This window comes from Colossoma macropomum, unplaced genomic scaffold (genome assembly GCF_904425465.1).
Source record: "Colossoma macropomum unplaced genomic scaffold, Colossoma_macropomum, whole genome shotgun sequence".
Classification (NCBI taxonomy): Eukaryota; Metazoa; Chordata; class Actinopteri; order Characiformes; family Serrasalmidae; genus Colossoma; species Colossoma macropomum.
In genome coordinates, this window is record NW_023494784.1 from 9986568 (window position 1) to 10009753 (window position 23186).

Consider the following 23186-nt stretch of genomic DNA (forward strand, 5'->3'; position numbering starts at 1 on the left):
GTTTTAGATTTACATGCTGATATGTATTTTTCTCCATTTTTTCAACAGAAATACCAAGTCCTCCTGCCAGGCTTGGGGTAGCTGAAGTGACAAAAGATAGTGTTACGATTGCATGGTCAAAACCAGAGTATGATGGTGGAAGCAGAATTACCAGCTACCTCATTGATGCTCTTGAGAAGGGTCAGCAAAAGTGGGTTAAATGTGCCACGGTAAAAACCACCACTCATACAATCAAAGGCTTGAGAGAAAATGCAGAATACTTCTTCAGAGTTCGTGCTGAAAATCATGCAGGACTCAGTGATCCAAAGGAAATGATTATTCCTGTGGTTGTGAAAGATCAACTTGGTGAGTGTTTTTTCACTGCTTGGATTCTATGTCAGTAGATTACTCCTAATTATCCAAAATCTTGAATAAAATGTATGTTTTTTCCACAGATGCCCCTGAATTTGATATGAAGAACTTCCCACACAACACAGTTTACGTGAGAGCAGGGTCAAATTTGAAGTTTGAGCTTCCTCTCACTGGCAAACCAATGCCAAAGGTGGCAATGACAAGAAACAATGTTCCAGTCAAGTGTGGAAAGAGATTCAGTTTTGAAGTAACCCCTGAAAGTCTTAACATTAATCTCAAAGAAAGTATTGCAAGTGATGCTGGAAGATATGATATTGTTGCATCCAATACAAGTGGAACAACCAAAATGTTCATTAACATACTGGTTTTGGATAGACCTGGTCCTCCAGTTGGTCCAGTTCTGATTAGCGATGTTGGAGAAACAAGTGTCTGTCTCAAATGGCTCCCACCCATATATGATGGTGGTAGCCCAGTCACCAACTATGTTGTACTTAGGCGTGAAACAAGCACACCAGCTTGGGTGGAGGTGTCATCCACAGTTGCCAGGAGTGCAATTAAAGTTACTAAATTAACAAAGGGAGAAGAATACCAATTTAGAATTAAAGCAGAGAATCGCTTTGGCATCAGCGATCACATCGACTCTCAGACTGTCACTGTGAAACTTCCGTACAGTGAGTACTTGTTTACTGCATTCTATTTCTTTCCCTACAATAACATCAAACTTTTAAATGTAAATCTTGTTCTTTAATTGTTGATTCTAGCAATTCCTGGGCCTCCATCAACACCATGGGTGAGCTTCGTTTCAAGAGAAAGCCTTACTGTCTGCTGGCATGAACCAGTAGTAGATGGAGGAAATCCAGTGTTTGGATACCATATCCAAATGAAAGAAAGAAGTAGCATTCTGTGGCAGAAAGTGAACAAGACAGCGATCCCTGCTAATCAAATTAGAGTGACAAACATATGCCCTGGGATGATCTATGAATTCAAAGTTGCTGCTGAAAATGCTGCTGGTATTGGAAAATTCAGCAAGACATCAGAGGAAGTACTTGCCATTGATGCCTGTGGTATGTTCCTGAGATTACATAATTGTTGTATGGGTAGGAAATGTATGTAAAATCCACTGTCAGAGCTGTTGCTAAATGTTCAATTCTTGTCATATTTTAGAACCTCCGGCAAATGTGAGAATCTCTGAGATTACAAAGACCTCAGTTAGCCTTGTCTGGCAGAAGCCCCCATTTGATGGTGGAAGCAAAATCACTGGCTATATGGTTGAGAGACGAGACGCTCCAAATGGCAGGTGGACAAAGGCTAACTTTACCAATGTCATTGAGACAAATTTCACTGTCTCAGGTTTAACACAGGATCAGTCATATGAATTCAGAGTCTTTGCTAAGAATGCAGTTGGCTCTGTAAGCAACCCATCTCTTATCGCTGGACCGGTAACTTGTGTTGATGTTTCTGGTGAGTGTTACAATTTTCATACAGAATTCTTTCAACCTGATTTCTTATTTTTACCCCTTAAATAGTCAAGCAAACTGGTGGATTCAAACTTTTATTAAACACTTTAGTAAGAATAACTTTGTCCATGTAGTTGCTAAATAATAAAGCTCAAGTGATTAAGTACTTAATGATTAAGTACTTAGATGTAATTTAAATATAATTTCTAAACTTCCCCTTTTAGGTGCTCCTGCTATTGATTTGCCTCCTGAGTACTTGGATGTTGTACAATATAAAGCTGGGGCTTCTGTCAAAGTAAGACTAGGAATTATTGCAAAGCCTTTGCCAACAATTGAATGGCTCAAGGATGGAAAGGAATTAGTGTCAAGCTCACAGCTTTCAATTGAGAGCACCACCGATTCATCTGCCGTGCTTATCAAGGATGCCACTCGTCTTCACACTGGAACATATGAAATGAAGATCAGAAATGTGTTTGGCACAGCCTCTGCTTCTATCAGAATATTAATTCTAGGTATGGGAACTTTTGTGTTGCTAGCTTGAAATATTTTTTGTCACCAATCATCAGTGGTAGGAAATTGATTTCTTTGTATGTTCTTTATTTTTAAAAATTACTAGACAAACCTGGCCCCCCAACTGGAAGCATGGAGTTTAAATCAGTGACTGCTGACAACATAACTATTGCATGGGAACCAGTAGAAGACGAGGGAGGCTCCAAAGTTACCCATTATATTGTGGAAAAAAGAGAGACGAGCAGAGCTGTGTGGTCGATCGTTTCGGATTGTTTGGAGGCACGTACAGTCTCTGTACAGAAATTGATCCGAGGAAGTGAATACGTCTTCCGTGTGAGAGGAGTCAATAAGTTTGGAGCTGGAGAGCCTCTGGAGTCTGAACCTGTCATTGCCAAGAACGCATTTGGTAATAATTTATTGCTCCTATTGCTATTGCTCATATTGAGAAATATAGTTCAAGCTAATACAAAAAAATATATATTATATTTATGAATTCTAAATGTTTTTTGTTCAGTTACTCCTGGACAGCCTACCACACCAGAAGCAACAGAAATCACCAGAACATCAATGAAGCTTATATGGGATAAACCAGGATTGGATGGTGGTAGCATGGTTACAGGCTACTATTTACAGCGACGTGACAAGAAGAGTCTACGCTGGATTAAGGTTTACAAAGACCCTATCAGTGACACAGCAGCAAAGGTCTATCACTTGACTGAAGGAAATGAATATCAGTATCGTGTATGTGCAGTCAATAAAGCTGGGGAAGGCCCATTCTCAGATGTGTCTGACTTTTACAAAGCAGCTGATCCTGTTGGTGTGTATTGTTATTATTATCATTATTATTCCTTTAGCATTTACATTATCTAATTTTTTTTTTTTTGCATTCTGCCAAATTAAATGGTTCTAATTAATGTATCCAGTGTTTTAATGTGCAGTGTTTCTTTAACATGGTTTGTAAACTTTTCTACAGATGCACCTTCTGAGCCGACTAAGCTAAAGGTTGTTGACTCAACAAAAACATCAATTACTCTTGGATGGTCCAAGCCAGAATATGATGGTGGGAGTGAAATCACTAGCTATGTTGTGGAGAAAAGGGTGGGTGAGGAAGGAGAGTGGACAGTAATCAGCCAAAAGGGCGAAGTCAGGACTACCGAGTATGTTGCATCAGGTCTTAAGCCAGATGTTGACTACTACTTCAGAGTATCTGCTGTAAATTGTGCTGGACGTGGAGACCCGATTGGGATGGAGGAACCGGTCCAAGCCAAAGACATTCTTGGTATGTATATATTTGTATTACTTCCTGTTTACCTAACACAGGCTTTGTTTTGCAACAGTAATGTTTAACCTCTCAATATGTGTGTCATTTTTGTAGAGGAAGCCCAGGTTGACCCAGATGTTGCAATGAGAACTCATTACATTGTGAAAGCTGGCAAAGATGTTGAGATCATGGTGCCCCTCAAGGGTAGACCTGCTCCAAGTGTTTCTTGGAAGAAAGAAGAGCAAAACATCGACAATGATCCTAAATATGATATTCACACCACACCTACATCATCATGCCTTGTAATTTCACAAGTAACACGGAATGATACTGGTAAATACACCATTGAGATATCAAATGGAGTTGGCCAGCCAAAATCATTGACCTTATCTGTGAAAGTACAGGACACTCCTTCTGCATGTAGAAATCTGGTCCTGAAGGACGTCACTCGTGGTAAGGTGACCCTTTTCTGGGAACCTCCACTCCTTGATGGTGGTGCTGAAATTACTAACTATATTGTGGAGAAGAGAGACTCTTCAAAACGCACATATGCTTGTGTAACAAACAAATGCATGGAAGCCACGTATGTAATTGAGGAGCTCTCTGAGAAGGCATCATACTTCTTCCGTGTATCAGCAGAGAATGAGAATGGAGTAGGTGATCCATGTGATACAGCAGAGCCAGTTAAAGCCACTGAGAAACCAGGTCCCATTAAAGATCTAGCTATGAAAGACTCCTCAAAGACATCAGTGACTCTACAGTGGAATAAACCAGATTATGATGGTGGTAGCATTATTACTGACTACATCATTGAAAAGAGAATTCAAGGTCAAGAAGATTGGAGCCCTGCTGGCACAAACAAGCACTGTGAGCATACGATCACAAAACTTAAGGAACTCACAGAGATGTTCTTCAGAGTTTGCTCCATGAATGAGAAGGGCAATAGTGATTTTACAGAGATTGGTCCACTTAAAGTTAAGGACTATATCATACCACCAGAGGCAAACCTTGAGGAGTATCCTGATGGACAGGTTAGTGTGCGTCTTGGCCACAATGTGCATATTGAGTTGCCATACAAAGGTAAACCAAGGCCATCTGTTCTGTGGCTGAAAGACAATTTGCCCCTGAAAGAAAGTGAGAAGATTCGCTTCAAGAAAACAGAAAACAAGGCAACCCTTATGATAAAGAATGTGGAAAAAGAGAATGGTGGTAAATATACCCTTACTCTTGACAACAACGTCTGTAGGAAATCATTCCATATACAAGTCATCACCCTTGGACCACCTTCCAGACCCATTGGACCCATTCGCTTGGATGAGGTCAGAGCAGAAAGTATTATGATATCTTGGGATGAACCAAATGATGACGGAGGTGGAGAAATCACTTGCTACAGTGTTGAAAAACGTGATACCTCTCAGACAGACTGGAAGATGGCTTGTTCAAGTGTAATAGGAACATCATTCAAGGTACCCAATTTAATTAAAGGAACTCAGTATCAGTTCAGAGTATGTGCTGAGAATAGGTATGGTGTGAGTGAACCTCTGGTTTCACAAAATGTCATCGCCAAGCATGAGTTCAGACCACCAGGTCCACCGGGCATGCCATTTGTCTACAATGTCACCAATGATGGCATGACTATTCAGTGGGAGGCACCTATCTTTGATGGTGGCTGTCCAATTCTTGGATTCCATGTTGAAAAGAAGGAAACAAACAGCATCATGTGGCAGAAGGTTAATGTAGTCTTGATCACTGCGAGAGAATACAGAGTTATTGGCCTTATTGAAGGTCTGCAATACCAGTTCAGGGTATATGCTCAGAATGATGCTGGATACAGTCGTATGAGCGATGAAAGCAAACCAGTGATGGCTGTTTCTCCTGTTGGTGAGTTGAATTAATGAACTTTTTTATTTCTGAAAAATAATGTATGAAAATCCTGACTAACTCTTCCTATAAACTGAACTGTTTACATTATGTGTTAATTTTAGATCCTCCTGGTACGCCTGACTATGTTGATGTAACAAGTGAATCTGTGAAACTGAAATGGGATGCACCCAAACGAGATGGAGGAAGCAAAATTGTTGCTTACAATGTTGAGAAGCGTCAGGGACAAGGTCGTTGGTTGAAGACCAACTTCTCAGATGTAACTGACACTGAGTTTATAGTGACTGGTCTAACTTGCGGCGAGCGCTATGAATTCAGGGTTATTGCAAGAAATGCCATCGGCACTGTAAGCCCACCTTCTCAGTCTTCTGGCTATGTACTCATCAGAGATGAAAGCTGTAAGTATATGCAGTGCATATTATTCACATTTTTTTAATGAACACCCATATTTTAATAAGACAGTTATTTTACTTTTTGTCCCCTCCTTACAGTCAGTCCAAATATTGAATTTGGCCAGGAGTACTTTGAGGGAGTTGCCATTAAAGCAGGAGAAAGCCTCAAGCTTAAAGTTACAATTACAGGAAGGCCAACACCCAAGGTCACATGGTTCAGGGATGGTGTGGAATTAAGTAAGAAGATGGCTGACATCACAACAACTGCTGGATTGAGCACTCTCTTTATCAGAGATGCTGACCGCTCTCATCGTGGAGTGTATACTGTAGAAGCCAAGAATCACTGTGGAACCAAGAAGGAACAAAAGAAAGTTGAAGTCTTTGGTATGGATGATGTTGTTTCTCCTAGCCATATCTTCAATTGTATTTCTTCTATTACATCTTACTATCCTGATGTTCTTTCTAGATACACCTGGAGAGCCTGTTGGACCAATTGTCTTCACAAACATCTCAGAGGGCAAAGTAACACTTTCATGGAATCCACCAGAGAATGATGGGTGCTCTGAGGTCACTCATTACATAGTTGAAAAGCGAGAGACCTCCAAAATTTCCTGGGCACTAGTTACAGATCACTGTGAGGAATGCACATACAATGCCACCAAACTGATCAAGACCAATGAGTATCAGTTCCGTGTTTCTGCAGTCAACAGGTTTGGTGTCAGTAGACCACTGGACTCTGTTCCTGTCATTGCCCAAATGCAGTACAGTAAGTTTATATTTAACATTTAAATACTAATTCATCATGTGTAATGGTTATATTAAAAGACAACAGCAAAGCAATACATTGTTTCCATAAAATAAAATGATTCAAAATACCTGTTTTCCTTTCTGCAGCTGTCCCAGACTCTCCTGGTACTCCAGATGCAACAGATGTTAATGGAGAAAGTATTACAATCAACTGGGCTCCACCAACAAATGATGGTGGAAATCCAGTTAAGCATTACATTGTTGAAAGACGTGAGAAGAAGACTGGACGCTGGGTAAAGGTCTTAACTAGGAAACCCATCGTCGAGGCTGCACACAGAATAAGTCATCTAACTGAGAATGTGGAATATGAGTTCCGGGTTTATGCAGTTAATGATGCTGGAGTGGGAGCTCCAAGCAATATTTCAATGCCTATTAAATGTGCAGAGCCAACTGAAGAGCCAGATGCTCCTTCAATTGTAAATGTCACTGACACCACCAACACAACTGTAAGTCTGGAATGGACCAGGCCTGGGTATGATGGTGGCCTGGAGGTTCAGGGCTATATTATTGAGATGTGCAAGGGAGCTGAAAAAGAATGGCATAGAGTCAATGAGGATCTCTGTACTATTACCAAATACACTGCAACCAGTTTGGAATCTGGAGCAGAGTACAAATTCCGCATTAGTGCAATCAATGCCATTGGAAAGGGTGAAGCAAAAGAGATTCCAGAACCAGTACAAGCAGTGGATAGACTGAGTGCACCAGAATTTGAAATCGATGCAAGCTTCCAACAGACACACATAGTCAAAAGTGGAGGCAGTGTATGTCTCCGCATTGCTTTTAAAGGAAAGCCAGCACCTAGTGCTTCATGGATAAAGGTGGATGGAGAACTTAGTGTTATGTCAGATATAACCACCACAGAGACTTTAACTTGTTTAACAATAGAGAACTGTACACGAACTGACAGTGGAAAATACACACTTGCTCTTGAGAACAACAGTGGTAGCAAATCTGTTACATTTACAGTGAAAGTGCTGGACACACCTGGAGCTCCAGGTCCTCTCACATTCAAGGATGTTACAAGAGGAGCCCTAACACTTACATGGGAGCCTCCAGTCAATGATGGTGGTGCACGTGTTCATCACTATCTTGTAGAGAAGCGTGAGGCCAGTCGTCGTACATGGACAGAGGCAGCACCTAAGTGTACTCAGACAAGCTTGAGAGTTTCCGATCTCCTGGAAGGAGTACCCTACTTTTTCAAAGTCATGGCAGAAAATCAGTATGGCCTTGGTGAGGCTTACGAAATGCCTGATCCAATTATTGCCACAGCTGAACCAGCTCCACCAAAAAGACTGGACATTATTGATACCACTGATACAACAGTTACCCTTGCTTGGCTGAAGCCTGAACATGATGGTGGCAGCCGTGTCACAGCTTATTGTGTTGAGGCCAAAGCAAAGGAAACAGATAAATGGGTCGTTGTTGGTTCTACCAAAAACTTAACTCTTGTAGTTGAAGGCTTAACAGAAGGCACAGAATATGAATTCCGTGTCAAAGCAAAGAATGATGCAGGGTTCAGTGTACCTAGAGAAGCATTCTCATCTGTTATTGTTAAAGAGCCCCGTATTGAGCCAACTGCAGATCTCAGTGGCATTACCAACCAGCTCATCACATGTAAGACTGGAGGTTCATTTGAGATTGATGTCCCAATTAGTGGCAGACCAGCTCCAAGTGTTATTTGGAAGCTTGAAGAAATGAGACTAAAGGAAACTGACAGAGTTTCAATCAAGACAACCAAGAATAGGACCACTTTGACAGTTAAAGAAAGCATGCGAGGTGATGGAGGACGATACTTCCTTACCCTTGAGAATGTCACAAGTGCTAAAACTTTCACTGTCACTGTCAATGTCATTGGAAGACCCAGTCCTCCAGAGGGCCCTATTCAGATTTCCTCAATTACTTCTGAGTCTTGTAAATTGGAGTGGAATGAACCTGAAGATGATGGTGGAACTGAGATAACCAACTACATTGTTGAGAAGCGTGAATCTGGCTCCACTGCCTGGCAGCTTGTGAACTCCAGTGTGAAACGCACATCATTTCATGTCTCACATCTGACAAAGTACATGCAATACACTTTCCGTGTCAGTGCTGAAAACAGATTTGGTGTGAGCAAACCAACTGAGTCTGAGACCATTGTTGCAGAGCATCCATTTGGTGAGCACTTAAATTAAGTAAAATTATGGCATAATTATTTACCAGTAACAAGTATTGAATTTCTAAAGTTTACATTTTTTCCCTGTTTTTCTGTCACAGTTCCACCAGGGCCTCCAACCAGGCCAGAAGTGTTTGCTGTCACTGCTAATAGCATGAGCATTCGTTGGGAAGAACCATTCCATGATGGTGGTAGTAAAGTCACTGGGTACTGGATTGAGAAGAAGGAGCGCAACACCATTCTCTGGGTCAGAGAGAACACCATCCCATGCTTTGACTGTTACTATAAGGTGGAAGGTCTTGTTGAAGGTCTAGAGTACCAGTTCAGAGTGTATGCAATGAATAGTGCTGGCCTCAGCAAAGCAAGTGAAGCCTCCAAGAGAGCTGTGGCTCAAAACCCAGTTGGTAAGTTCAGTAATAAAATCCAAAAGGTGTATCATTTAACATAAATGTGTGTTTTCTGATTCTGATGTTTTTCTCTGTGTAATTATCTTTGAAGATCCCCCAGGAAAGCCAGAAGTGACCAATGTGTCACGGTCAACCGTTTCAATTAAGTGGTCTGTGCCACTGAATGATGGTGGAAGCCCCATTGTAGGTTACATTGTTGAGCGCAAGCCATACACTGTTACTGGAGAAGGTCGTTGGCTGAAGTGTAATTACACTAATGTTACTGATACAAACTTCACTATTACTGCACTGGGAGAAGGGGAAGTGTACGAGTTCCATGTGATTGCCAAGAATGCTAACGGCGTGCTCAGCTTGCCATCAGTTTCGACAGGAGCAGTGACTTGCAAGGCAGAATACAGTAAGACTCAATTTTCATTTGCAAAGGTGGTAAAGGTGGTGTCTGTACTCAAAAATCTATAAACACTTTATTTTTGTTTTGTAGCTCCTCCAAAAGCGGAATTGGACAGTAAACTTCTTGCAGACACAGTTACGATCAGAGCAGGCTCAGACCTTGTCCTTGATGCTGCTGTTGGTGGTAAGCCTGATCCAAAGGTCTCCTGGGCCAAGGGAAAGAAGGAGCTGGACCACTGTGAAAAATACTCTCTACAATATTCCAGCACCCGTGCTCTGGCAATCATTAAGTTCTGTGATAGAGATGACTCTGGAAAATATGTTCTGACAGTGAAGAATGCCAGTGGAACCAAAACAGCTGAAGTCAATGTAAAGGTGCTTGGTAAGTCTCACAGTTCTCACTTAAAATAGTAATTGATACACATATATCTAGAAGCTTGAAGAACTGTTTAACGCAGCCATAAATGTCTTATAATGTTGTTGTTGCATTTATTCTTTTCTAAGATACACCGGGCCCATGCCAGGAGATAACAGTAAGCAATGTGACAGAGGAGAAATGCAAAGTGTCCTGGAAGGAGCCGTTAGAGGATGGTGGTGACCCCATCACACACTATGTTGTGGAGAGGAGGGACACCAACAGACTCAACTGGGTCATCATGGATGCTGAATGCAAGGCCCTCACATGTGACATTACCAGACTTTTCAAAAATAATGAATACATTTTCCGTGTGAGAGGTGTGAACAAGTATGGAACAGGTGTTGCACTACAGTCTTCACCAATCTTTGCCAGAAACTCATTCAGTAAGTATAATATTTAACAAATATATTTTTAAGAATTGATTTTACTAATCATCAGAATGGGTTATTAATGAAAGTTCTTGTTCAACTGCAGCTGTGCCGTCACCTCCGGGACCACCAGAAATTCTTGCTGTTGGAAAAGATTTTGCGACAATTGAGTGGCTGAAACCTGAGAGTGATGGAGGCAGTGAAATCACAAATTACTTGATTGAGAAGAAAGAGCGGAAGAGCATCAGATGGGTCAAGGTCAATAGAGATTCCATACTTAAGGACACGTCCTTCAAGGTTACAGGTCTTCAAGAGGGCAACATTTACCAGTTCCGCGTTACAGCCATGAATGCGGCTGGTGACAGTGAGCCCAGTGAGGTGTCCATGTATGCTGTCTGCAGAGTACCAACAGGTACATTATTCATACAGATAACTTACATCAAGTATATTCTTCAAATAAATATTGCATTTGTTATTTAGAAATGTTCTAAAAAATTAAGTAATTGTGACAAATTTCCACTACAGGCAAGCCAGATGCTCCTTCAATTCCACGTGTAACAGACACACACAAGGACAGCATTAGTCTGGCCTGGGCAAGACCAGTGGAAGATGGAGGTGCTGATATTATAGGTTATGTACTTGAAATGCAAGAACTCGGTGCCGAGGAATGGACCAAGGCCCATGAGAAGAATATAAGAAGCACAGAGCACACAGTTACAGGTCTTACTTCTGGCAAAAAGTACTGTTTCAGAGTTGCTGCGGTCAATGTGAATGGAACAGGTGACTTCAGTGACCCATGTACTGAAGTAGAGCCAGTTGAAAGAATCGGTATGTTTAAAGATTTCATAGTTAAAACACATTTATTGTCAAACATCAATAAAAATGTTCCCACAGTACTGTTTTTGCTGTCATAATAAAAACAAGTAATTTTCTCAGAAACTCCTGATCTTGAGCTTCCTGATGATCTGAAGAAGACGATTTGCCTAAGAGCTGGAGGCTCTCTACGTCTTCATATTACTGTTATGGGAAGACCCATTCCAGCTATCACTTGGAGCAAACCTGGTGTAGATCTCGAGAACCGTGGGTTCATTGAAGTGACTAATACTGCCACCACCCTGATTATTGATAAGGTGCACCGCTACGATGCTGGAAAATACACCGTTGAAGCTTCTAATTCAGCTGGCAAGAAGGATGCTAGCATTCTTGTGAAGATCTATGGTATGTTTTAGAGTACTTACCCACAAATATTATGGAATATGATGTATATTCAGTAAATAGTAGTACATATTGTTTCATAATTTTGTATGTTTTTTTTTTTTAGATACTCCTGGTCCACCAGGTCCTATTAAAATGAAGGAACTAACAAAAGAGTCCGCTCATATTACTTGGGATGCTCCTGAGGTTGATGGTGGAGCACCTGTTAATAATTACATCATTGAGAGAAGAGAAACATCAATGAGAGCCTACAAAACAGTGACTTCCAAATGTAGCAAGACATCATACAAAATTACAGGCCTGGAAGAAGGAATGCTCTACTACTTCAGAGTCTTGCCAGAAAACATATATGGTATAGGCGAACCTTGTGAGACACTAGATGCTGTGTTGGTGTGTGAAGTGCCACTGCCTCCAGCGAAGTTGGATGTTGTAGATATCACAAAGTCTTCTGTAACTCTTGGATGGGAGAAACCTGAACATGATGGAGGCAGTAGAATCACTGGCTACATTGTTGAAGCTTGCAAGGCCAATACAGACAAATGGATGAAGGTCGCCACTTTGAAATTAACAGACTTTGAGTTCACTATTGATAAACTGAATGAAAATGAGCAGTACCTCTTCAGGGTACGTGCTGTCAACAGCAGAGGAGTGGGTGATCCCAAAGAAACTGTCACTGCTGTGACCGTACAAGAACAAAGAGGTATTTACCAACCATTTTAAATATGATTTAATGTATGATTAAGGCTTTTGCTAACAATTATTTAGTAATCTATTCTATAGAATAGATTATCTATAGAATCAAGTAATCTATAGAATAATACAGTAAGCTATCTTGATTCTTTTATAGATGCATTGATTAATTTAAATTATACATTTATAACAATACAAAGTTCATATACATGTTTTTTTCCCCTATAACTATTATAACTGCATTTCCAACAATTTGTTAAAAAGCGGGATCTTAGTAATATCATCTGCTAAAGAGATAAAGCCATTAATTGTAGCCTTTCACACATGTCTCTCGTGAAATGTGGGCTATTTATGATTAGAATAATTTCATTATAGTGATAATAATGATTTTAAAGTGATCAAAATTTAATATTGCCCTGCTTAATAGCAATAATAGACTACAATAACAGTAGCCTGTAGGCTAACTTAACACAGCTTTAGCCATATTATCAGGTTACTGTTATGTTAACAAACAGTGATTTAAAGGCTGGAAACGTGATGTTTTAAACTTATAGCAACAACTGGTAAACCGAATCAAAAGTTAGCCTACAAGTGTCTGACCAGAAACACAAACATGTTTATTTGAATCTCTGTGATGTTATCACATTGCTTGCTGGGATAAAACAGATTATTGGAGAAAGATGCTGCAAATATTGATTATTAGATGTTTAGATGGTGTGCTGCTTAAAAAATCTGAACAAATAAATATGCACAAATAAAAATTCAAATCTGCATTTTACATTTAAACAGCTGAGTCACAAAAAATGTATGTCAACAAATAGTAGCAGCCCTCTGTATAATGCCTCATTTTTGCCTCATTTTTTTTGCCTCATTTGCATCTTTCTGTTGCAGTTATGCCAAAGGTTGATCTGTCAAGCATTCCCCAGAGGATCATCAGTGTTTTGGCCGGCAAACCCCTTGAACTTCATTTGCCAATCATTGGAAGACCGCCTCCAATTTGCTCTTGGTTCTTTAATGACAATAAGTTAAAGATACAACAACGTGTGAAAATCCAGTCAACAGCTAAGTTCACCAAATTAACTGTTCTTGACACCACAATTGACGATACTGGAGAGTACATGCTTGAAGTGAAGAATATTACAGGAATTACTACAGAAAAGATCAAAGTTATCATTCTCGGTAAGTCATTGTCTTAACTGTTATTTATCTGTTGTGATTCTGTAAAAAGATTTTACAAAACTTTAAAAATATAATCTTTCTCTTCTACAGACAAACCTGATCAGCCCAAGGGTCCAGTGGAGTTTGATGAGATTGATGCCACTTCAGTTACAATAAGCTGGAACCCACCAGAAAGGGATGGAGGTGCTCCTGTCTCTAATTATGTGGTTGAGCAACGTGATGCTCATCGTCCAGGATGGGTACCTGTCTCTGAATCAGTCAGCAGACCAACCTTTAAGTTTGACAGAATGACAGAAGGAGATGAATACGTCTTCCGAGTAGCAGCAGTTAATCGCTATGGTACTGGAGACTTCTTGCAGTCTGACGTTGTGATGTGCAGGAGTTCTAAATGTAAGGAAAATCTTGTTCTCCATGATTATTTAAAGTTTGTACAATTTTACATATAGTCACACTAACTTAAAAAAAATTCTGTTATGACAGCAATTCCTGGACCACCAGGTCGACCAGTAGTGTTTGATGTATCACGTGATGGCATGACCGTTGCATGGGAACCACCAGATGAGGATGGTGGATTAGAGGTATCTGGCTATATCATTGAACGCAAAGAGGTCAGAGCTGACCGTTGGGTGCGTGCAAATAAGAACCCTGTGACAATGACGAGATACAGATCCACTGGTCTTATTGAAGGCCTTGAATATGAGCATAGAGTGACGGCCATTAATTCTAGAGGTGTTGGCAAACCTAGTCTACTATCCAAGCCAGCTGTGGCAACTGATCCAGTTGGTAAGTTTCACCTTGGATATTCCTGTATTTCAATTCCCCAAGTAACAATGTATTGTTAAGACTAATGTTATAACTATTGACAATCTCTACAGATCCACCTGGATCACCTCAGAATCCAAGAGTCACAGACACCACAAAGACATCTGTGTCACTGGCCTGGAATCCACCTGATGAAGAGGGTGGTTCTAAAGTTACTGGTTATCTGATCGAGATGCAGAAGGTTGGCTCTGTAGCCTGGATTAAGTGCAATACCACACCATCAATGATTTGTGAATATACTCTGACTAAAATGCCCCAAGGAGAGGAGTTCAAATTCAGAGTCATGGCCTGTAATGCTGGAGGACCAGGCGAGCCTGCTGAAGTTCCAGGAACAGTCACTGTGAAAGAGAGACTTGGTATAATGTTACTAAAACTTTACTATTTTCTGTTGAATTCTTAATTATATCTAATTATTTGTTATTAAACTAATCTGAAATATTTGCTTTATTTCAGAACCTCCGAGTCATGATCTTGAAGCTAAGTACAAAGATGTCTTTGTTGTCAGACATGGAGCAGTCATCAAACTTTCAGTTCCAATCAAAGGCAAACCAACACCTGTTTGCAAATGGTCGAAGGATGGAGCTGAGGTCCCTAACCGTGCACTGATTGCTTCCAATGAAGATGTTACTGAGCTTGTTATCAAGGAGGCTGAAAAGTCAGACTCTGGTGTATATGCTCTCCATCTTGAAAACAAATGTGGCAAAAAAGTAGTGCAGATCAAGGTTAAGGTTATTGGCCGTCCTTCTGCACCTGAAGGTCCACTCAGGTTTGATGATATCCAGGCTCATTCTGTAAGAGTGAGCTGGAAACCACCGAAAGATGATGGTGGGACAGAAATCCTCGGCTATATTGTGGAGAGGCGTCAGTCACAAAAGGCAGCCTGGTACACTGTGGATTCACGAGTGGTTGACACATCTCTGGTGGTTAAAGGGCTCCAAGAAAATGTTGAGTACCACTTTAAGGTGACAGCAGAGAATAAGTTTGGCATCAGCAGTTCCCTTAAATCAGAGCAACCTGTTGTACCAAAGACTCCAATTTGTAAGTATCTTTTTACCTATCTATACGTATAAATAAGTATTATAAACTATAAATAATTCTTGTATGCTTTTAAATTAAAAGGTGTGCCAGAAGCTTCAAGTACACCACCAGAGGTCATGGATGTCACTAAGAACTCTGCTGCTTTGGCTTGGACTAAACCTAAAGATGATGGTGGATCTCCGATCACTGGATACTTCATTGAGTACAAAGAAGTGTCATCTGATAAATGGGTTCGTCATGAGACAAAGGTGACTTCTACCATGTACACCCTCAGTGGTCTCACTACTGATGCAGACTATCAGTTCCGTGTGATTGCTGTGAATGATATTGGAGAGGGTGAAGCTGGACCTGCATCAGATTCTGTCATATGCAAAGATCCATTTGGTAAGGCTATTTCTTGCTAAACACACACACACATATATATACACACACAAATACAATTGCTTATAATGTAATTGCTCACTTCTCTGCCTTAGACAAACCAAGCCAACCAGGTGAGATAGACACTGTGATGGTAACTAAAGACTACATCACCATTCGCTGGGAAGCACCTGAATGTGATGGTGGAAAGCCAGTCCTTGGTTATTGGCTTGAGTACAGAAAATCAGGAGAAAGCACCTGGAAGAAGTGCAACAGGGAGCGCTCAAAGGACAAACAGTTTACTCAGGGTGACTTGCAGGAGGCTACCGAGTATGAATTTAGAGTATTTGCTGAAAATGAAACTGGAATCAGCAGACCCCGCAGGACTGCAATTGGGATCAAGACCAAACTTAGTGGTAAGTACAGTTGTTGTGCTTTATATTTGCAGTGTACAACTCACACACTTTATTCCCTTTAAAAATAAATGCATTAATTAATTAATTAATTAATAAGTATGTATTGTCCATCTTTTATCAGTTGGAACTAAACCAGCCCTCAGAAAGGAGATAGATGAAGTTACTGCCAAGCTTGGACAGACTGCCACCCTAAAATGTCAGATTATTGGAAGGCCTGTTCCAGAAATCAAATGGTACAAAGGTGGAAAGGAAGTCAAAGAGGGACGCAAGTATGCTGCAACCTCTGATGGTCGTAACCATACATTGACCATCTCAACAGATCAGCAGGAAGATGAGGGCTTGTACACATGCAAAGCTGTGAATGAAGCGGGAGAGTGTGAAACCAGTGGAACCTTGGTTCTCGAAGCAGCACCACAATTCCCTGTCCCATTAAAAGACAAAATCTTTGCTGGATGTGGTACCACTGTGCGTATCCATGCTGTATACATAGGCCGACCTGAGCCCAAGATTATGTGGCTGCATGGTGCCAAACCTGTTGAGCCTTCTGAGAATGTCAGTATTGAGAATACAGAGCATTACACTCATTTGATTTTGAAGAATGTTCAACGCAGGGTGAATGGTGGACAGTACAGAATCAGAATCAACAATCACTTTGGCTCTGCAGACACAGTAACTCAACTTGAAATCCTAGGTATTTTTTCTGTGATTAAAAAATCAACATATTTTACTTTTGGTGTAGTGTGATAGTACTCAAATAACCTATTATTTTCTGTCCTCAGACAAACCTGCCATGCCAGAAGGTCCTATTGTTCTTGAAGCTTTACTTAAGAATTCTGTGATCATTAGTTGGAAGGCACCAAAAGATGATGGTGGATCAATGATCACAAACTACATTGTAGAGAAGCGTGAAGACAAGGAAGGAGCAGGGTGGCAACTTGTGTCATCATCAATCACAGGCACTTCATGTCGTATTCCTAGCCTTGTGGAAAATGAAGGCTACTTCTTCCGTGTTTCAGCGCAAAACCGTTATGGCAACAGTGAACCACTGGAAACACCATGTGCTATTCTTATCAAGAGTCAGTTAGGTAAGTCAAGTAATAGCACAAAACAAGACATAATTGCAACCTTAACAATTCACATTATCATTTACATATGCATATTAAATCTTTTACAGATAAGCCAGGAGCACCATTGAAACCAGTTGTGTCTGGGGTGACCAAAAACTCCTGCATTGTGTCTTGGAAACCACCTCTTAGTGATGGAGGTTCTAAGATCAAGAACTATCGCCTGGAGAAGAAAGAGAAGAAGCAGGCTGAATGGATTGCTGTAACCACAGATGAAATCCACCAGACAGTTTACTCAGTTAAGAGGCTTACAGAAGGGGTGGAGTATATTTTCCGTGTGAAATGTGAAAATCTTGGCGGAGAAAGTGAATACAGTGAAGAGTCTGACCCTGTTGTACCAAAAACTGAGGTTGAAGTGCATGCTCCTGCCTTCAAGGAAGACCTCAGGAATATGAGTGTGAAATACAAGAGCAGTGCAACATTTGTTTGCAAGATAACAGGACAGCCCAAACCTGTGATCAAATGGTTCAAGCGAGGCAAAGAAATACAGGCCGATGGAACCAAAATCAAGATCCAAGAGTTTAAGGGAGGCTATCACCAGCTTGTTATTTCTAATGCTGATGAGGAAGACTCTACTGTGTATCAGATTAGAGCAACAAACCAGGGAGGATCTATCTCTGCCACTGTTTCTTTGGATGTTGAAAGTAAGTTTGCAAAAAACATATTATACATTTGATTATCATTTTAATTCAGTATTGGAAATGCATAATAATATTTTTCTCTTTCTTACAGTACCTGCAAAGATTCATTTACCTAAGAACTTACAAGATAAAGAGGCTATCCATGCTCTTCGTGGTGAGGTGGTGAACATCAAGATTCCATTCAGCGGAAAACCTGATCCAGTTATCACATGGCAGAAAGGACAAGACCTTATTGATAACAATGGCTATTATCAAGTTATTGTCACAAGATCATTCACATCTTTAGTGTTCCCTAATGGAGTTGAAAGGAAAGATGCTGGGTTCTATATTGTCTGTGCAAAGAATAGATTTGGCATTGACCAGCAAACAGTCGAACTTGATGTTGCCGATGTGCCTGACCCACCTCGTGGTATCAAAGCCAGTGATGTCTCTAGAGATTCTGTAACTCTGGATTGGGTGGCACCTGCTAGTGATGGTGGAAGTAGAGTCACAAACTATATTGTAGAAAAGTGTGCCACCACAGCAGAAAGATGGATCCGCGTTGCCCAGTCACGTGACACTCACTACACTGTCACCAATCTGTTCGGAAAGACAAGCTACCAATTCCGTGTAATAGCAGAGAGTAAATTTGGTCAAAGTGCACCATCTGAGCCAAGTGGACCTGTAGTGACAAAAGAAGACAAATCAAGAGTTCTTAATTATGATGAGGAAGTTGATGACACCATGTCTGTTTCTGTGGGTAAAGCTCCACATTCAGAGGCTAAGAACTTACACAACAAATACATGATTGCTGAAGAGCTTGGTCGTGGAAAGTTTGGCATTGTTCATCGCTGTGTTGCAGTTAGTTCTGAGAAGACATTCATGGCCAAATTTGTCAAAGTCCGAGGTGCTGATCAAGCAATAGTGAAGAAAGAAATTGCAACCCTAAATTTGGCACGCCACAAGAACTTCTTGTTACTCCATGAGTCATTCGACAGTCCTGAAGAACTGGTCATGATCTATGAGTTCATCTCTGGTGTCGACATATTTGAGCGCCTTGGTACAGCTGACTTTGAGCTCAACGAGCGTGTAATTGTTAACTACATCAAACAGGTTTGTGAAGCTCTTGAATTTTTACACAGCAAGAGTTATGGTCACTTTGATATCAGACCTGAGAATATTGTGTATACCACAAGGAGGGGAACCACTGTCAAGATCATTGAATTAGGACAAGCTAGACATCTTACTCCTGGAGACCAAATCAAGATTCAGTACACAGCAGCTGAATATTGTGCACCTGAAATCCATCAGAATGAGATGGTCAGCACTGTCACAGACATGTGGTCTGTTGGTGTCTTAGTGTATATTCTTCTCAGTGGACTCAATCCTTTCATTGCTGAAACTAATCAACAAACAATTGACAACATCTCCAATGCAGAATACAGTTTTGATGATGAGTCGTTCAAAGATGCAAGCACTGAAGCATTAGACTTTATAGACCGTCTACTTACTAAAGATCGCAAACATCGCATGACTGCTGCTGAAGCCTTAAATCATCCTTGGCTGACTAAGAACACAGAGGAGCTTAGCACTAAGTCAATCAAGACCACAAGACACAAGAGATACTACCACGCTATGGTGAAGAAAGAATGGAACACAGTTGTCTCATCTGCTCGTGTTGCCAGTGGTGGCGCTATCAGAAGTCAGAGAGGTGTAACAGTTGCCAAAGCAAAGATTGCGCCATTTGAACATGGTCCAGTTGCTGGGCAGATCAGACATGGGGTTGCTGATGAAGGTGATGATGTCAAGTTTATTTGCAACATTGAAAATTATGACAGTAGTACTGAGGTTACATGGTACTGTGGGGTCAGACAACTTGAAGAAGGTGCTAGATATGAAATTACCTATGAGGAGGGGCTTGCTACCATAACTATCAAAGGTATCAACAGAACAGATGATGGAACATACAGGTGCAAAGCTGTTAATGAGTATGGTGAGGACAGCGCATATGCAGAGCTCTTTGTCAAAGGTGTCAGAGAATACCGCAGCTTTTTCACAGCAAAGAAAGTTGTAAAGAAAGTTAAACGCAGAGTAGACACAGCCAGACTTCTTCAAAGACCTCCAGAGTTCACCCTTCCTTTGTGCAACCGCACCGCTTACATTGGTGAAGATGTTCGTTTTGGTGTCACCATCACAGTGCACCCTGAGCCACGTGTCATGTGGTTGAAATCTGGGCAGAAGATTTCCCCAGGCGATGATGATAGAAAATACACTTTTGTCAGTGACAAGGGCCTGTATCAGTTAGTGATTCACAATCTGGACCCTGATGATGATGCTGAATACTCTGTTGTGGCACGCAACAGGTATGGTGATGATAGCTGCAAGGCTCGTCTCACAGTGACACCTCGTCCTGCACCTGCTGATAATACTTTGAGACCCATGTTTAAACGCCTGTTGGCGAACCTGGAATGCAGAGAGGGCCAGAGTGTCCGATTTGAGATAAGAGTGTCAGGAACACCATCTCTGAAATGGGAAAAAGATGGCACACCACTAGCATTTGGTCCACAAATTGAAGTTGTTCATGAGGGCTTGGACTACTTTGTCTTACACATCAGAGACACGCTTCCAGAGGATTCTGGTACATACAGAGTCACTGCAACTAATTCAGCTGGTTCTGCAAGTTGTCAAGCCACATTGAAGGTTGAACGTGTAGCACATGTCAAGAAGGACTTTGAGAGTGAGGATGAAAAGAAGAAGAAACAAGCTCTTGACCAGCAACAGATTGACAAAAAAGTACGACTAACACAGATTCTTGCTGGTGCAGATGTCACTCCACTTACTCCTGTTGCACAACAAGCATTGAGAGAGGCTGCAACTATGTTCAAGCCAGCAGTTACCACCAAGAAAGTAAAGACTGAAGCAGAGGAAGCAAAAGAAAAAGAAGAGAAAAAGAAGAGAGCTGAGGAAAAGAGGTTGAGAATGCCATATATTGTTCCTCCGCCTCGTGTTCATGCTCCTACTGCTCTTGAGGAGGACGTGGAGATAAAACACTTCAAACCATTCTCTGACATGAAATGGTACAAGAAATTACGGGACCAGTATGAGTTCCCTGAGCCATTGGACAAGATTCCTCAGAAGAGACTTAAACGTATCCGGCTTTCAAGGTGGGAACAATTCTATGAAGTGCCTATGCCAAGAATTAAAGACCAATACAAGCCAAAATGGCGTATTTCAACTGTTTCACAAGACGACTTAGAAACTGTAAGACCAGCAAGGCGCCGTACTCCTTCTCCAGAAATAGAAGCTTACTACAGAATAAGACGACGCTCCCTTGGTGATCTTTCTGATGAGGAACTGCTTCTTCCAGTTAATGAATACCTGTCAATGAAGAGAACTGAGGAGGAAAGACTTAAACTTGAAGAAGAACTTGAACTGGGATACTCTGCATCTCCACCAAGTCTGAGCCCTGTACGCTTTGAACTTTCTGCTTTGCGCCATCCTTCACCAAAGAGAACTGCATATGATGAAGAGGAAGAAGGAGAAGAGGTTCCAACTTATGACTCCTATCGTATACCCTCTAAGTATGAGGCTGGGCCAAGCTACATCGATCTACGTCAGAGACATGAAAAGGCAACATACAGACCTCCAAGACAGAAGCAAAGAATGTATGAAGAAAAGGAGGACCAAGAGCTGCTCAGATCAGTCACAACCACCACAAGGCTAACCTCCTACAAGAGTCAACTGAAACACATAGAGTTTGAGGAAAAAACAAGAATCTCAAGAAAAGAGAAAGTAAAGGTTTCAGTACCAGCAGTGGTTGAAGGAGCTGCAGCTGACCTACCTGATGTACCCATTAGATCATTTTCACCCGGCTATGTAAAAGTAACACGGCCTAAATCTGACAAACTTCCCTCAGTAGTGAAGGAGAAAGAGGCAATAGTCAGACCTCCAACACCAGAGCAGACACGACCACGCTCCCTGAGCCCTTCAACTGACTTCTCTACGCAAGACTTGTCCACAAAAGTTGATTACATGCAAAGGTATGAGGCAAAGAAGAAAGCTCTCAAAACTAAGACAAAGTTTGAAATTGTGACTCAGCAGCCATTCAGTCTTGACCACATACCTAGGGTGACTGTAAGAATGCGCTCTCACCGTGTACCAGTTGGTCAGAATACAAAATTCACACTGAATGTCCAATCTAAGCCTGAGGCGCAAATCCAGTGGTATCACAATGGCCAGCCTATTCAAGAAAGCAAAAAGTACCATATGTATAACATGAGTGGAGTTCTTTCTCTCCAAATTATTGACTGCCAAGAAGAAGACAGTGGCACATATCGTGTTGTCTGCACAAATGCAAAGGGAGAAGCCTCAGACTATGCCACTCTTGATGTTTCTGGAGGTGGATTTTCTGCGTATGCTTCCCAGCGCAAAGATGAGGAGCCTCCAACTCCCTTTGTACCTGAAATGACAAAAACTGATGTTTATCATGTGTCATCTACAAAAGCAACTGCCACTTCTGAAACACAAGTGACAGAGACAGTAACTGAATTTAAAACATCAGAAATCAAAACTGAGACAACAGAAACTGTTGTTCATGAAGTATATGAATCGTCCGAGAAGAAACTTGAAGAAGTCACAACAGTGACGGAAGCTCCTGTAGAGACAAAGAAACCAACCTTTCCAGCTACAATACTGACTAAGCCACTGTCTCTCACAGTATCTGAAGGAGAATCAGCAAAATTTACATGTGATGTGGATGGTGAACCAAAACCCAGTGTAACATGGATGAGAGAGGGACAAACCATTGTGTCATCTCACCGTCATCACGTAACAACAACAGAATACAAGTCTACATTTGAGATCTCCCAAGTTGAGGTCTCAGATGAAGGTAATTACACAGTGGTTGTGGAGAATTCAGAAGGTAAGCAAGAAGCTCAGTTCACCTTGACTGTTCGCAAACCAACACCTGTGCAGAAAGTTGTTGCTTCTCCACCAAGAGTGAAATCTCCAGTCTCCCCACGTGTAAAGTCACCTGTAGGAATCAAATCCCCACCAAGAATTAAGTCACCTGAGCCAATCAGGTCACCACAGAGAGTCAAGTCCCCACTAACAGCAAAATCACCAACTCCAAGAGAGAAAACAACAAAACCTACTTTCACAGCAGAACTGAATGACATCACAGCTTCTTCAGAAACCATTATCAAGCTGACAGTAAAAGTGACTGGTGAGCCTAAACCAGTGATCTCCTGGATGAAAGATGGAAAGGTAATTATAGTATTTGTAAGAATGGATTATTCATTGCTTAGATAATGTATTGTTAAGACATTA

General features: G+C 41.2%; 1 protein-coding gene across 1 annotated transcript in view; it reads left to right on the plus strand.

Moving 5' to 3' along the window:
• The window catches only part of ttn.1 (titin, tandem duplicate 1), a 149224-nt gene that overhangs the window by 123823 nt on the left and 2215 nt on the right, over positions 1 to 23186 (plus strand). The window contains exons 172-203 of the mRNA XM_036572854.1: positions 49 to 345; positions 435 to 1022; positions 1113 to 1415; positions 1516 to 1812; positions 2033 to 2320; positions 2425 to 2724; positions 2833 to 3135; positions 3292 to 3597; positions 3694 to 5460; positions 5565 to 5858; positions 5952 to 6236; positions 6319 to 6618; positions 6747 to 8813; positions 8913 to 9215; positions 9310 to 9615; positions 9700 to 9990; positions 10113 to 10409; positions 10501 to 10806; positions 10920 to 11222; positions 11331 to 11612; positions 11716 to 12309; positions 13191 to 13478; positions 13569 to 13868; positions 13959 to 14261; positions 14354 to 14656; positions 14754 to 15338; positions 15420 to 15722; positions 15815 to 16114; positions 16236 to 16805; positions 16894 to 17199; positions 17289 to 17882; positions 17971 to 23123. Of these exons, the coding sequence (XP_036428747.1) occupies positions 49 to 345; positions 435 to 1022; positions 1113 to 1415; positions 1516 to 1812; positions 2033 to 2320; positions 2425 to 2724; positions 2833 to 3135; positions 3292 to 3597; positions 3694 to 5460; positions 5565 to 5858; positions 5952 to 6236; positions 6319 to 6618; positions 6747 to 8813; positions 8913 to 9215; positions 9310 to 9615; positions 9700 to 9990; positions 10113 to 10409; positions 10501 to 10806; positions 10920 to 11222; positions 11331 to 11612; positions 11716 to 12309; positions 13191 to 13478; positions 13569 to 13868; positions 13959 to 14261; positions 14354 to 14656; positions 14754 to 15338; positions 15420 to 15722; positions 15815 to 16114; positions 16236 to 16805; positions 16894 to 17199; positions 17289 to 17882; positions 17971 to 23123 (19082 nt within the window). The remainder of the gene's footprint in view (positions 1 to 48; positions 346 to 434; positions 1023 to 1112; positions 1416 to 1515; positions 1813 to 2032; positions 2321 to 2424; positions 2725 to 2832; positions 3136 to 3291; positions 3598 to 3693; positions 5461 to 5564; positions 5859 to 5951; positions 6237 to 6318; positions 6619 to 6746; positions 8814 to 8912; positions 9216 to 9309; positions 9616 to 9699; positions 9991 to 10112; positions 10410 to 10500; positions 10807 to 10919; positions 11223 to 11330; positions 11613 to 11715; positions 12310 to 13190; positions 13479 to 13568; positions 13869 to 13958; positions 14262 to 14353; positions 14657 to 14753; positions 15339 to 15419; positions 15723 to 15814; positions 16115 to 16235; positions 16806 to 16893; positions 17200 to 17288; positions 17883 to 17970; positions 23124 to 23186) is intronic.